The sequence below is a fragment of the Hemicordylus capensis genome, chromosome 1 (assembly GCF_027244095.1).
Source record: "Hemicordylus capensis ecotype Gifberg chromosome 1, rHemCap1.1.pri, whole genome shotgun sequence".
NCBI classification, from domain to species: Eukaryota; Metazoa; Chordata; class Lepidosauria; order Squamata; family Cordylidae; genus Hemicordylus; species Hemicordylus capensis.
The window spans coordinates 223,226,220-223,242,373 of NC_069657.1; the positions used below are offsets into that span (position 1 = coordinate 223,226,220).

A 16,154-nucleotide genomic window follows, 5' to 3' on the forward strand; every position below is an offset into this window, starting at 1 on the left:
TGAATACATATGCATGCTTATACTTTTCAGAGGTCCGATATTGTTCTATTCTTCAATCCTTGTCTTCTTGGTTCCATGTAATATTCTAATTTTCTGAGATTGTGGATTTGGGGTTTTCATGAGCTGTACGCCATGATGATCACAATTATAACAAATTAAGGCTTGACTTATCTCGCTTTGCATGTAATGCGTCTGTCTCATATATCAGTTTCACCTTTTAATTTGCATTACTGAAATTAATGGACTTTTGCACGATATTCTAATTTTCCGAGTTTCACCTGTATATCTGGTCATAGCTGTGACTGAGCTACCTTCAGTGGAATATTATGCCTTCAGATGAAACTCTCACTGAGATATTGTAATAGAGGGTGTGTGTGTGTGTGTGTGGTCATTCTATGTTCCCAGTCAGCTACTAAGAGGAGAGATTTATAGGACATAGGCAGAGCATGTGCTTAAGTATGATCATGATATGTGAGCCTCACAAAAATAAAGTGATTAACTCTGTTAAACAGTAAAGTTTTGTGGGATATGAAGTTAAGTAATCCAAAGTTTATACAGTGCTGAAAATCTTCCCTAGCCTAAACCAATATGTTTTCTATTGCTGTGGTTTTCAATTGATGGGTTATATGACCTGAGTGACCTAAGGTGTGTCCACCTGTGACCATCATTTTTGTTTTATTTTGTTTTGGCTTTTAAGAAGATTCAGGGAGATAGAGAAAAGGAAAAAGCACAGAGATAGTGAGCTAGTAGATATAGATTAGCCAGCTATTTCTTCAAGCCTTAATGAGTTAATAAAAGTAAGTCCATATCATCAGCATATAACAATACTTTCATCTTCCTATTTTCAATAGTTGGGAGCACGAACATCTGCTCTATTAAAAAATGGAACCAAATCATTTAGATAAAGATTGAAAAGGAGTGGAACCAACAGACAACCTTGTTTAATTTCCCTTATTTCTGTACCTTATCTTCTTTGAGGTATTTTGATATAACTTCTGAATTAGTGTCACCACACAGGGCTCCACACCCAACAGCCCTCAATAGTTCCTTATCAGTTGAATAGAAGGCCACTGAAAGATCAAAGAAGGCTCAAAAAAAGTATCAGGAAGGACCAGTAAAGCCCTGCCCTGCTAGATGAAACAAAATAAAATACTGATCTATGGTAGAATATCACCTTCTGAAGCCAGCTTGCTCTTCCTTTATAATCTAATTGGCACTAACATGGCCATTCAGTTTACAAAAGGAAAAAAGCAAACAGTTTGGAAGAAATATTTAGAAGACTGATAGGACAATAATTTCTGCCTGAAGTCTACACAGGCCCTATCTCATATTTATGACTGCACAGAGCACCATTTAAAGATGAGCAGTTGCAGGTAAACAACTCGGATTTCTTTAGCTTTTGGAAATGTGTGCATATTTGGAGTTGATTAGAAATCATTTCCTTCTCTCCCCCCCCCCCCCCGCTTCCTTCTCTTTTGCTCATATATGCATTTCTTATTTAAAATGCAATTGTCTAAGAAGGGAATTAACTTTTAACTTGTTTTGCATCCCCCCTCCCCACCCAGGATTTTAGGGCTCTTTATTCGTGGCATTGAGGAGAATAGCCGGTCTAAGCGGGATGGACTTTTCCTTGAAAATGAATGCATCGTGAAAATCAATGACATAGAACTTGCAGATAAAACCTTTGCACAGTGAGTGCATTTTTATGCATTGTTTTAACAGCCACTGGAGAATTGCATGCTGGATGGAATAAGGAAACTTACTCTGCTAAATATAAGAGAGCCACAACTCTAAAAGAAGCTGTTCTTTCAAATTAGGAGCTGAAGTACCTCCCCCCCACCCGGTATAGTTACATTGAGAGTAGATATATCATGTTGCTGGATGACCAGATTCTAATCTTAACCTGAACATTTGACTAATTTATTGGAATAGTGATGGTAATAACCCAGGTAATGACCTCATAGTCTTTCTTGAGTGAGAAACTTAATGCCATTTTTTTTTCTTGAGGAGCAAGGTACAAAACTTATTAGTCAAAATAAGACTAAAACTTATTTTAGTCAAAATAAAACTTATTAGTCAAGTTGCTTATATATCACCCTGAAGGCCAGACACTTGTTTTTAAGGATGTTTTTCTTTCTCACTACAACAGCTACTGTATATTCTCTGTTTGAAGATATGTTTTTGCTGCTAGCAGCACCATTTTAATCCTGTAGATTTTTAATTTTCCTTATCAGTGTGATCATTGGACAGTTTTTTCTTGTTTATTGTAGGCTATGGACCCAAAGCATCTGTCGCTTACTTGCATTCATTTTTAAAGCAAATGCGTTTTAGCATTGTTCAGAGGATTGCTGCTGATTTCTCTCCATTTTTTCAGGAATGAACTTTACAGTAATCATAATTGGGAATGCAACATTTGACCAGGTTACAATATTTTGCTTTGAGATCTCCCCCGCCCCAACCTATTTGGGTAACAGTCTTTTAAAATAATAAATTATGTTTAATGCAGGTACTTAACAAAAACGTTGGCCCCCTCCTTGCCCTTGATCACACACAGAGGAAAAAGCCATTTCTAAGATGATGCCTGCTATTACACATACATGTTATCTAAAAACCAAATGGCCTTTTTTCTTAATAATGTACAGATTTATGCACATTCAACCAGTTAATTAAAGCATATTATCTGCCTGTAAATTTATTGATTCATAATTGTTTTTAAACATGTATGCTGCTTTGGATATTTTAAAAGGAGCAGAATGAAAATGTCTAAACAAATAAATAAAACTAGAGTGTCTGTGCCGCCGGCCGGCCCACCCACTGCCTCTGTTACCCCCGCCCCACACCAGCATGCCTGGCTTTCTGGTCAACCAGCTGCTTCTCCCTCCCACTTCACCCACCCCCTGTGCTTTCTGGCGGGCCAGCCGGGCTAGCCCACTTCCTCTCCCCCCCTCCACCCCGCGGTTTCTGGCTTGTGGGCTGGCTGGAAAGCTGGCCTGCCACCTCCTCCCACCTCCTCCTGGCAGCCAGGTCGGCCCAGCCTGCTGCCGCCGCCTCCTTCTCCCGGTGGCAAGGCCGGCCCGGCCCGCTGCCGCCTCCTGTTCCCACCAGCCACTGCCTCCTTTGGCCAGCCGGCTGCCACCACCATTATCTCCCTGTCACGGTCGCCATCCCCAGGCAGCTGCTCTTGTGAGAGCTGCCACGCATGGGATTAGCAACAGGTATATTTAGGTCATATATGTCTGGATGATATACTGTTGGCTCTTGCCTGTATAGCTGGTGGGAGAAGAGATTGCACTTTCCCATCCCATGGGCTAGTACATCTGCACCCAAGACCACTTCTCTGTGTGTGACACAACATTTGTTTTGATGTGTGACTAAACCATTTGAATGGGACATGGATGTGTAAAATGTAGTGCATTTAGGTCTGAGCAGCACAATTAATATTCCATGTACATTCTGGGAACTGACTATATGATGTGAGCCTGTGTGCATTGTGTTTTGTGCATATAGTACACTCATGTTTTACTCCAGTGTGTCACAGATATCTTTGGAAGGTGCAGTCTCAGCAGGCTTGGAATCTGTGATATCTCTATCCCCCAAAGAGAGAAGAACAGGGAATGCATGCTATGGGTAGGGCCTCAGGTTTCTTTAGATGACCACCCTAATCCTCATAATTTCTATCTGTTGCTTTTTAAAAAATGATTGATGACTGGCTTCTTTTTGTGATGTGAGGGCAGGGAGTGATTTGAGGTTAAATGGACTGTGGGTGTAACTTTCTTACATTTTTCTAGGGAAAACTTTGGAAAATAACTGTAATGTAGTAGACAAATAAGCTTAAACAAAATAAGCGGTAATTCAACTGTGTAGTCATCCATAGGGATCAGGTTGGGAGACAGTTATTTCTCTCCTGTGTAGCTGTAAGTTAAATTATTCCATTGAGAAGAATCAAGAGAGTTTTTGAGTAGAAGTCCAGTTAAGCATACCTCACAATTTCATTGGATTAAGAAAGACAGATTGAGTTGAAAGGCTGGTTGTAAATGCTTGTTTGTGCATTTTAACAGTTCTCATGTGTGGTTTATTTGAGTAATGTATGAGGAGAGATTTCATGCAATACCACAGTGAGTATCCTGCTCATTCAACTTCAAAGTAAGATTGCACAAATTTTTTCTTATACATTATGCTATCCATTTGGGTAGGCTGCTAACCTGAGCTGTTAAACTCACAATTAAGCTGTGAGTAAAAAAAATAGGTTTCAGTGCTGAATCTACACCCACCCACCCCCACAGAGAGAGAGAGAGAGAGAGACTTCCATATTTAATATGAATATGCATCCTGTTCTATTCTGCCACAAAGAGAGATTTTTAAAAGACAGGAAAATACACACACTCTTAGTACCTTGGGGATTACAGTATGGCAATAGATTTATTGGTTTTAAGCATGGGAGTTCCAGGTTCAAATTGTTGCTTGGTTATGGAGCTTACTGTGTGGCAACAGACAAGTCAGTATACTTCAGCCAGGGGCATAGCAAAGTTGACAGCAGTTCGGGGACCAGATGGGCTTCCATTGTATGGCCCTACTCTTGCCAGCACTGGGCTCTCCCTCCTAGCACAATGCATCAATGGGATGCAGTAGAAGCACTTTGATGCATCACGCCAGGGAGACATCGCCAGCAATGGGGTACTTACATGCACTCTCTCAGTTGGTGGAGTGCTTCATTTGCGGCCTGGGTCTGAGTCCTTTCTTTCTGAGAAAGGAATAAAGTACCCAGACAGTGGACAAGGCACTCTGGCTGGGGGAGAAGAGCTTGGTTGGCAGTCATCCCTCCTTGGTGCAATGCGTCAGTGTGCTTCTGATGCATCACGCCAGGGGAAGGGGGCATGCCCAGCAATCAGGCATGAACATGTTGCCCATTGGCCTCTTCCAGCTGATGAGCCCTCGAGCAAAGCATTTGCTGGCTGAAAGAAGCTGATGCACCATGTGTCCGGTCATTGGGTACTAGTGGAGTGCCAAGGGGGCACTCTGGTGGCTCCCAAACATTGGAGACCAGGATATTCTGCTCCTCCATTGTTCCTACTCCCCTGCCTTCAGCCTAACTCTTTTCTCACCATTGCTGTGAGTACACATGAGATAAAAATAAGCCTGATTCTAACAGTACCAGGCCCAGCACACATGAAGAAGGAAGGGGCATGCTGAGAATGTGCCCATGAGAACGTCTTCCACAGATGTCTCAACATTCTCTATGAATGTCGTATGTGGGGGCTGTTCATCTGAATGGCCCCTAAACACATGCTCCAAGTACTTTGAACACGTGTTTAAGGACCATTTGGACACTATACAAGAGTAAGGAAACTATCGTATGATAAACATCTTTAAAAGTGCTTTCCAATAAGTTAATTCAACTTGAATGTGTGGACATGGCTGGATTTTATATAATTTTTCTATATCTGTTTTTCAAGAGCACAAGATATCTTCCGCCAAGCAATGAAATCTCAAAATATCATTTTGGAAGTGGTTCCTCCATACAACCGTGAACAATATGAAAAGTCTGTCATCGCATCTTTATATTCTTCAGATAACACTGAACATGTTTCAAAGGCAAAGGCTCCACCTCCCATCCACCCAAAACCAATGACAAAGGGAGTAGACTTGTCCACAGTGAACAACCTGGAGGCTTGTGTGCGGACAGTGCTACATCCTGCCAAGAGTCCCAATCTTCCAAAAGTTTGTAGGAAGCCGTCATCACCATCTTTGTCTCCACTGATGGGTTTTGGCAGCAAGAAGAATTCAAAAAGGATAAGGATAGACCTTAAAAAAGGTAATGGTTTAATGACTGAATTCACACAAATGGCTTTTCACATAGAATTCCAGCTTCTCATGTAGTTGTGTTTTTGAAACAACATAACATGTCCACCTAAGGCATGTTTCATGTTTAAATTAAAATGAGACTCGAAGAACAGTGAATGTTCATGAGATTTACTTATTTAAAATGTTCATTTAGAAAGTTGACATGCACTTTTCAACCACAAAGGTTTCAGGAGTGGTTTACATAGCAAAAAGAACAAGAAGATGCTGCCCTATCTCAAAAGGGTTCACAATATTTAAAAGAAACACAAGGGAGGACTAACAGCAGCAGGTAGGAAGGAGACTAGGCTGGGCTGTGCAGGCCCAGTTGCTCTCCCCCTGCTAAATATAAGAGAGCCGCCTGATTTGAAAGGTTCCTCTTTCTATATTAAAGAGGTTCTATATGAAAGGGTATTCCCATGTAGTGAGTAGAGGGGTGGGCTAGCCCACTGCTCTACTCATCCATACTTCTTTCTGATTACCCTTTTGAAAGGGAGGGAGGGAGGGAGAGAGGAGGACCGATGACAAAGGAAGGGGAGGTTGGAGGAGATGAGATGCGGGGAGAAGATTGGAGCAGAACTGGCAAACAACATGCTGTGCATGCAGCTGGTCAGGGAAGAAAGGCTTGAGAAGAAATTGGCATGCGGCATGCCTGGTGGGGCTAGGGAAATCAGGGGGAAATGGGTGTAGGGGGGGATAAATTGGCACCCAGCATGCTCTGTGTGTTCCATGGAAGTAGGGGGTGATGGCTCACTACACTGCCACAGGAGCCAGAGGCCTTCAACCAGGTGTCGGCAATCTGTGACTTTTCTAGTCGGAAGAAGCCTGAAGTGGGAAAGGGCTTAGCAGCAGTTCATGGGAACTTGAAAATATGACCACTGCTACAATAAAGCAGGTGAATGGAGCTCAGCAGCAATACCTGGCATAACACTGAGCTTCTTGAATTTAAATGTTTGAGCTTTAAAATAAAGCTTTTTTAATGATAACCTCTTCATTGCTATTTGTTATCACAGCAGTTTTTTCTATCTACTCTTTAGGGCCTGAAGGACTTGGTTTTACTGTGGTTACCAGAGACTCATCAGTACATGGTCCTGGTCCTATTTTTGTAAAGAATATTTTACCACGGGGTGCAGCAATTAAAGATGGCCGTTTGCAATCAGGGGACAGAATATTGGAGGTTTGGACATTAATCCTTTGCAACTCATTCTAAAAATTACTGTTCAATGAATTTTAGTATAGTGTATGCTATATATTAAAAAAGTATTTTTTTAAAAAAGAAATGCTATATTAATGCTGTATTAATAAGGCACTACGATCTGAAGTATGTATTTCTTCATGTTAAAGAATATAAAATAAATAATTTCCAAGTGTGTGCTGTGAGTTAGTTGCCCATGCTTCAAAACCCATAACTCCCCTTACCTTCAACGACATCTAAGGTTTTCAAAAATTCAGACCTGATGTACACTCCATTCCCCAACAGAAAACCTGGGGAGTTATGTTACATATTTTACATTCCAGGTTAGGGGGTATGTTAGAGAATTGCTCCCTGTAGTACTGACTGACATGAGCCCATTCCTGGTTGGCCAGACAGCAATCTTGAACCAGGCAGAATGTGTATGTGTTGTATAAGCAACCAAAGGCTATGCATATCATATATTTACAGGAGTGTGTTCTGATGTAAATGAGCCTCACCACTCCCTTACCAAAGCAGTACAGATTCTCACATGGTTAAATCCCCAATTTGAGATTTTAGAGATAGAGCACATTCCTATTTGTGTTTATTCAGAAGTCAATTTTACCGAGTTTGAGTAGCTAATACTGTAACACTAATAATTGCTAGGTGCCAGGATTAAAACTCAGGTGCGGAAGGCTCATAGTTCTATGCTATACCTAAGCAAGTTTATAGTTTAGTATACTCTTTCTTCATGTACCGAGTTGAAAGTAATTGTCTCAATGCAATGACATGTAATTGGCGCAGTGAACATATTTGTGCAGGCAACACCTCCCCCACCACCCAACCACCACCATATGCACACACACAGGCTGCAGTGGTGTAAGGTGAAAAAGCATATGTAGTTCTAGGCTGGATCCCAAGACCAGCTAATGATGATGTTATACTTGTGGTGCTCCCATATTCAGGCCCACACTTTTCTTTGTCCCTCACTAACAGGACTCATAGCACCAAGGCTGTGTTCCACAGGAAACCATACTGTGGTCAGTATGCTCATAAGCAATTTTGCTGATTACATTACCCCTTTTTTTTTATCTGTTAGGTGAATGGTAGCGACATCACCGGAAGAACCCAGGAAGAGCTTGTAGCTATGCTAAGAAGCACAAAGCAAGGAGAAATTGTCTCCTTGATCATTGCACGGCAGGAGGAAACCTTTCTTCCCCGAGAGCTGGTAATATTATTTGTGTAATGATATATCAAAGAACTGCTATTGTGTTAGGCTGACCGGAGAGAGCTTAATGTAAGAAAATTTTTTAAGAGCTCTATATTGGATAATTGTTTCAGGATAGTGATTAAAATATCTATATTTACCTCATTCTGCTGAATAATCTTAGTAAGATTTTATTTTCATCCTAGAAAAAAGTATAATCAGCAATAGCATAATTCATATAATGGACTAAGAGGCAGACAGTGACTTCAAAATATTGTTCCTTCTTAAATGTTATAAAACTAGAAGTGGGACCAGGGCAAGTGCTTCAGAAACTACCAATCCAGTAATGCTAGCTGACAGCAGGATTCAATGCCCTGCATGGTACTGACAAATATTTGGTATTAGAAATCTCCTCAATTAGATATGTACAATCATTTATCTCTTCCTCCATGGACTTAAGTTATGTGACCTGACCTCCATTTAGTCCTCACAATAACTCTGTGAGTTAGGTTAGCCACTGAGCTAGTTAATGCTCCAAGGCCAGACAGTAAAACTGTGGAGACATTTGAATCTGTGTTTTCCTGACACTTGAACCATTCCATCACACTGGCTCCCTTATGTATGTATGTATGTATGTATGTATTTATTTATTTAAAATATTAATACCCTTCCCCTCCAGTGCATTACTGCTCGGGGCGGCTCACAACAATAAAATAGATACAAGACACAATAAAAGTAATAAAATTAACCAAATTGAACAAACAAGTTAAAAGTCAGGTTAAAACCACACTCATTATTAGGTTCAAATTAGAAGTTATTTTAAAAGCTAAAAACGGAAAATTATAAAAAGCTAAAGAACCTACCAGATATAACAAAAAATGGAGCATTAAAAAGCCTCCTTAAAAAGGTGTGTTTGAAGTAGTTTTTTAAAAACACTGAAGGAGGGAGCATGGCAGAGCTCTTCAGGGAGGGTGTTCCAAAACCAAAAAGGCCCTGTCTCTAGTCCCTGCCAACCGGATCTCTGTTAATGGCGGGGCCATGAGCAGGACCTGAGACGATGAGCAGAGGGCCCTGGCAGATTCATATGGGTGAATGCAGTCCAACAGGTATACCAGCCTCAGGCCATGTAGGTTTTAAAGGTCAAGACCAGCACCTTGAATCTAGCCCTGAAGTGGACCAGTAACCAATGAAGCTGCTGTAGGATGGGTGTGATGCTCATGAAATGCCTTGAACCCACAAGCATCCTTGCTAACTATGGCTGTTAGGTCTGTGGTTATGGGATGTGCGTGTTACAGTGTCATTCAGCTAGCTTGGCATTGCACCAAGCTGTGCTGTACCTAATTTTGTTGGGATACTTTTGTTGCTTTTTCTGGTTAGTATTGCTTATATGCCACCATAGAATTGGAAGGAACCAAGAGGCAAGCCAGATGTTCAGCTCATGGGTTCTACTCCCCCACCTCCACACCGGCAGAAACAGCTTACCCAACCCAGACCAAATGTGACTGTAAGCAGGGAGCTGCCTACAGAGCTAATAGTTGGCGCGCGTGAAAGAACTCCCCGAGTTTCTAGACGTTTTAAAATGTAATGTTAGAATGTCTCTTAATCATTTCCCATTTGCGAACTCGGCAACTGTATTCTGCAGAATGATTGTGCAAAGCTAGAGGATACTTTAATTTGAAAACTTTTCCTCTTCCTACTCAACAATTACAGAAGTTTATCAATATAGAGGGTACTTTCTGGAATATATGTGCTGTCTCAGAAAATTATAACCTCTTTGGTCTCCTCCCTCTTCTCTTGATGGATGTGTCTACTTGAGGTGTTGTGTTTTTTGTTTTTGTTTTAATCAGAATTTTAGTAGGATAAAGGAAGGACAGTACTTCCTGCCTTTATCTCATTCTCTCCCTTTGGAAGAAAACAAACTATCTATGATTTCTGGCTCTGAGAACTGTTACTTTTTCTTTTTGTCAAGAAGTTAATTTTATTTATTTTCTGTCCTTTTATTAGCATCAAAATTGGCTACAATGAGTGTGTCTTTCTCACATCCCCCCTTTTTGTTCCTTTTGAGCACTTGAGTCCTTCTTGGACATGGCTGTTTTGGCAGTGAGGGCCTATTGTTGGTTGATGACTACAGGAAGCCCTAGAAGTTTAATTATTGCAAAGTGACCTCCTTATCTTTTCATAGCTTCTGTCACTGTTTCCTGCACCAAGCATCCTGATAAGGCTGGACTGGACTGTGGTGTGCTGAGCTTATCCTCTCTGAGGGGGAAGAGTGGGGCATAACTTTCTTTGTTTGATGGGATGCTAGATTGTTAGTTTTCATAGAAGTTATGGAAACATATGTAATAACCTAGATTTGGAATTTGCCACTGCCTGCTTTCCTGGGGCAAAAATATACCAGCCCATACAGCATGTTCTTGTTACTAAGTCCTCCTATTTAGCTAGCTAGCTAGCTAGCTAATTAGCATATTTTTATACCGCCCAAAACTTACATCTCTGGGTGGTTTACAATTAAAACCATTTAAACATTAAAATCATTAACATTAAAATCATTTAAAACCAAGATTAAAATTAAAACCATAAGTCTAATTAAAAGCCTGGGTTGAATAAATGTGTCTTCAGTGCCTTTTAAAAAGTTGCCGGAGATGGGGAGGCTCTTATTTCAACAGGGATCACATTCCAAAGTCCGGGGACAGCAACGGAGAAGGCCTGGTCCTGAGTAGCCGCCAAACGAGTTGGCAGCAACTGCAGACGAACCTCTCCAGATGATCTTAACAGGTGGTGGGGCTCACGGCGAAGAAGACATTATCTTAAATACCCAGGGCCTAAACTGCTTAGGGCCTCATAGCAGCCCTTTATTTTATGATTTATGCTATGATTTAGCCTAGACTAGAAGAGTATGCACTCAATGCAGAACTTCTAACACAAACTCTAGCAACAAGTTAGAAATCATAAGCAGCAAATAGTATTGTTCTGTCATTCTTCTGCATGTTCTAAATGCCTCCAGTTCCAATCAGGTTTAATCCTAGAAAGTATGATAGACAACCTTGTGCATTCTATCATACATAGTAAGATCAAACCTCCACATTTTTTGTTTTCATTTATAAGAAGAAAAAATGCATTCCCTCCCCACCAGGACTTGTTTTCATTTAGGAATCTAGAAGCAAATTAAAGGATATGGGCACCTTGCATTGAGCCATGCTCTGATAGCACACTTACAGAGAGGCCATATGAGTTCATATATACACATACATGGTTTTCTCTCTGGTCTTGAGAAGCCACCTGTCACTGAACTATGAGAGAAATTTTAATGGAACTGAATAGATATATTCTCCATAATGATTTCACCTTATTAGATCAGTTTAACCAGGGCCCTACTCCCATAGCACATTTAGTGCAAACAGTTTTGATTTGAGAAGTACTACTGGTTAAGAAATATTTTGAAAATGTACTACACATTTATTATTTATCTATTTATATATTTTTAAACTGCCTGATATTTAAATCTCTAGGTGGTGTACAAATTTTAATATTAAAATCACAGTTTAAAATACATAAAACACAGTAAAAACAATATAAAACTATTAAAATTATTAAAATTCTTATTAAAAGCTTGCAAGAACAGGAGTCTTGAGCGTCTTCCTGAAAACAAACAGAGAAGGAGATGTGCTTATTTCAGCAGGGAGCGTATTCCAAAGCCCTGGGGCAGCCACAGAGAAAGCCCGGTCCTGAGTTGCCACCGGATGAGTTGGTGGCAACCGTAACCAGAAGATCGTAAAAGGCGGGAGGGTTCATGACAAAGGAGGCACTCCCTTAAATAGCCTGGACACAAGCCGTTAAGGGCTTTATAGGTAATAACCAGCACTTTGTATTTCACCTGGACACATATCGGCAGCCAGTGCAGTTCTTTCAAAACTGGTGTTATATGGTCCCTTCGTGTTGTCCCAGAGACCAATCTGGCTGCCGCATTCTGTACCAATTGTAGTTTTCAGACTGTGTACAAAGGCTGCCCCACGTTTGGAGTAACATTTGCAGTAACTTCTGTACTTTTGCTCTTTTCACAGCTCACTACTAACATTGCAGTTTCCTTTTTCTGCCTTGCCTTGTGTTTTGAGATTACTCGGGAAATGATTGCATTTCCAGTTAGATAAAAGAATGCATTTAGAATTGCAAATATGTTTATGATTTCTTCTTATTGGAAGTGCTAGCTATTCCATTCTAAACTTCTTCAGCAAAGATTAACCATCTTTCAAGGGGTGTGAGTTGCTCCTGGCTGGTTTGATTGAGATCCCAAAAGGCAGGGGCATTTTTATAGTTGGACTTTGACCTTCAGTTAAATTGCTTTCTCTCTGCCTTCCTGGGAGAATGATGCATAGGTGGTAGGCCTCATAGTAATACTGATGTGTGAAGTCTAATACTGTATTCAATATAGTTTTGGAAGCTCACTCCACAGCTACATAACAGTCTGTTCAGTAGCTCACTGGTTGAAATATGGCCTAATTGATTTAATCTGTGACTCCTGAAACTAGTCTTACTACACCCCCACCCTAAAATGTTGTCAGTGCTATTCTTGATTTTATTTCTTAAATATGGTATTAACCTTTTCTTCTGCTGTCATGTTATCATTTGTTGCATAGATCCTTGAAGAAGCTGTAGAAGAGTAGTGTAAATATTTCTTTATGGTAGAAAACCTCATTGGTGGTTCTTTAGTTCTTTTGTTTTTTGCAGAGTAGTCTTCTGGCAACCAAAGTGTAATTAAGTCTGGGTGTTGGATTCAAATGGTTTGCAAAACAAAGGGCATGATCCTGTCCCTGCCGCATGTGCCCAAAGGGCATAGTGTGAATGCCAAGTGCACACTCAAATATTGGGAACTAAGTAGGAACAGATCTGTGAATGTGCCACATTTCAGCCATTGGGCACAGTGCACAGTTCCTCTGCCCTGCCACACCATGCCTGGTTGTCATGGGAAGGCAAGGCCAGGCCAGGCAAAGACTACCTTGCTCACAACTTTGGGGAGCCAGTAGCTTTGGCTCTTGAAGTACACAGGGTATTCATTTAGTTAGAGTCTAGCGGTCCCAGCTGCTGTGGTCTGTATTAAGAGGAGTGATTGTGCTTTTTCAGGCCCAGCCTTCCTGTGCTGGCCAAGGAGGGAGAGACCAAGAGTGCTTTGCTTATTTACTGGAGACTGAGAAGTAAAAGGGGAGGTGAATGGGTAAGCCAGTCCTCAGTGGTCAAGCAACTAGAGTGACATTATGCAGTTATGCAATTGACATTATGCAGTTGACATTATGCAGTTATGCAAATGACATTATGCAATTATGACATTATGCAGCACTGGTTAGTAGGTATGCAACACACTTTTTGAGCCTCTATGAATTTGCCAATTCTATGAATTTTGCCAACTCTATGAATTTGCCAGCTCTAAGTATATTTTAACTACATTGAACAATGCTGAATGAGTTACTGCCTTTTTTTTAGATTGATTTTTTTAGATTGACAGTTACATGCTGGGCCAACTACCTGTAATAACTCCGGTGGAACTCCAGCAGACAGTGAAACAATCTGAGTGACCCACAGCCCACAAGCATGCACATATAGACCTGTTCTCTGTATGAGTCTTGGCCAGGGTTGCCACAGGTTTTTTTCACAACTGAAAGCATCTGAAATTTCCCATATGGTTTTATCAGTCTTCTTCCTCCTCCTGGTACAGCATGGAATACAATGGCTGTTGATTGGATTACAGGATATTGGGTCTTAGTTAAGTGCAATTCTGTAAACACAACATCAAAGAGCTTTGTAATTAACATTGTTTTCACATTGTAAGTGAAGTGAAGCCCAGCCTGCTCTTTGAGGTATTGTTGTATGCTTCAGAAGGGAATATGGGATTCTTAAGAAGTTTCTTTTGTGAAGCAGATCAGTAAAGTAGAATTGGGACCAACCACAGACTGTCCTCCTTATTATCTAGTTAGCCAAATGTTACTAGTAATTCATGCCAGCTGTTGACAATGTAACAGCTGGGGTAAGGAGCTGGTTCCAAAACTCTAGGGGATTATCTTGATTTGCTTAATTACCAGACTCTACAGGCTGCCCTGTGATTAGTATATTTTATAAGGTACTTTGGGGTTTTAAGGTATGTAGTAAATACTGTGTTGACTTCTCTGAAGACTGTTAAGAGGAGGAGGAAGTGGAAAAACTGTCTGATAGTGATCTGGTTTGTATTCTCTGACTGCTTTCAAAGTAAATGGAATACATGAAGCCATGCTGCTGTTTCTTCTGATTCTGAAAATATTAAAAGAGTTGATTGTGCCTCTTTGATTATATCACACTCTATCCCAGAAGCTGAGAGCGGCTTACGGCATTTTTATTTTTATTTTTGCTGTTGCTGTCTCCTCTTATCTACCACTCCCACAAGGACTGATCATGAACCCACAGTTTTTAAACCAATGTAAGGATCATTTTTCTTCATGCTGGCAAAATAAGCAAGTCACTTTAATTGGAAACAGTTGTTATTTAACCCATGCTGGGCTGCATCTGTGTGCATTCCCTGAGCAAACTACTGTGAAAGATGCTCTTGTTGTTTTAATGAGAGTCCAGAGACAGACCTGGCAATGGCTACACACGCGTGTGCGCGCGCACACACACACACACACACACACACACACCCCAAGACAGAAGACTGGCCCCTCACCAAATACGTCACTAATAATCAAACAGGTAGATTTATCCTCCTTTTAGGAAAAAGCAGTATGCACACCTTTGTCTGTCCTTGCCACATCTGTCAATAGCCTGGTGATAGTTAAGGTAACTTTGGATCTTTCATTTTTGTGCTGTTTATAATTCGTTTCTTGGAAGCTGCTTAATTTTTTATGATTCTTGAAAGCAGATGACTATTTTTTTCCCCTAAAAGGGGAGCATAAATAATGACATTTTAAAATTCTAGAAATACCTTGTTGTAGTTCCTGGGTTGTTGTTTTTGTGTTTTGTTTTGTTTTGTTTTGGGTGGGGGTGATAGTGGAAAGATCCAGTTCAGTTAAATTTAACATTAACATGCCAAGTTGTGAACCCCTACTGCAGTTTTTAATCTTTAAGGATGCATAAAACATTTTTTGTATATCTGAGTGTTTTGTACACTTTTGTATATAAAAATATTATTTAGTCTGTCAGTGAAGAGTGTTCTGTCCAGAGAGTTCCCAATTCATGCACTGGTGTGCGTGATTGTGGAAACTCCAAGAAAGCAAAGACAGCTGCAGTGCACATGCTCCCTTGAAGATTAGATGCTTTTAAACATGTGTTCACTTAAAAAAACATGCTGGTTTTGTATGAAGTAAACAACTCAGTCATGTAAGTATCTGCTGTCCTTGACACGGAGAGCAACTCCATGCTAGATGTAGCGTAAATGTGTTTAAATCTGGCCAGGCACAGCCCAATCTAATTAAACTGAAGTACCTGGGCTTAAGTTGATTTGTCCAACACAGTGCAGAGTGTTGGGCTTGGATGTTGGAGGCTCCAATGAAGCCTTTCATGCAGCTGTGAAGCTTGCTCAGTGGGTGGCCTTTGGATAGTGAGAATCTCTCACCTTGACCTCTCAGAGGTTGTGAAGTTTAATGAAATCAAAGATATATGATGACTTTTCTTCAGTCTTTAGGCAGGAAAAACATTCATGGTAGTGAAATTGCCTTCAAAGAGGCTGAAGCTACTACAAAACTTATTTTTAATCCTGCAATAGATCTCTTCTCCAAGGTATAAAAATGTGCCAGAGTGTTGTAGTTTGGTAACTCATTGTGTTGCTAAGCTGAATGTGGACATTATCTGTAGGCTAACATTGCTTTAATAAGATTTACTTGCTAATACCAATGTAACATTTTGTTGGAATATCACCAAATCCTGTGTGTGAGTGTGTGTGCATGTGCGCGCATGCATATACTTTTTTTTAATTCT

General features: G+C 40.5%; 1 protein-coding gene across 6 annotated transcripts in view; it reads left to right on the forward strand.

The window, feature by feature from the left end:
• PARD3B (par-3 family cell polarity regulator beta) overlaps positions 1 to 16,154 on the forward strand; it is a 734,574-nt gene that overhangs the window by 281,924 nt on the left and 436,496 nt on the right. For all 6 annotated transcript variants that reach the window (XM_053281579.1, XM_053281603.1, XM_053281561.1 and 3 more), the window contains 4 exons: positions 1,566 to 1,691; positions 5,454 to 5,812; positions 6,876 to 7,015; positions 8,112 to 8,240. In XM_053281579.1, coding sequence (XP_053137554.1) covers positions 1,566 to 1,691; positions 5,454 to 5,812; positions 6,876 to 7,015; positions 8,112 to 8,240 — 754 coding nt within the window. The remainder of the gene's footprint in view (positions 1 to 1,565; positions 1,692 to 5,453; positions 5,813 to 6,875; positions 7,016 to 8,111; positions 8,241 to 16,154) is intronic.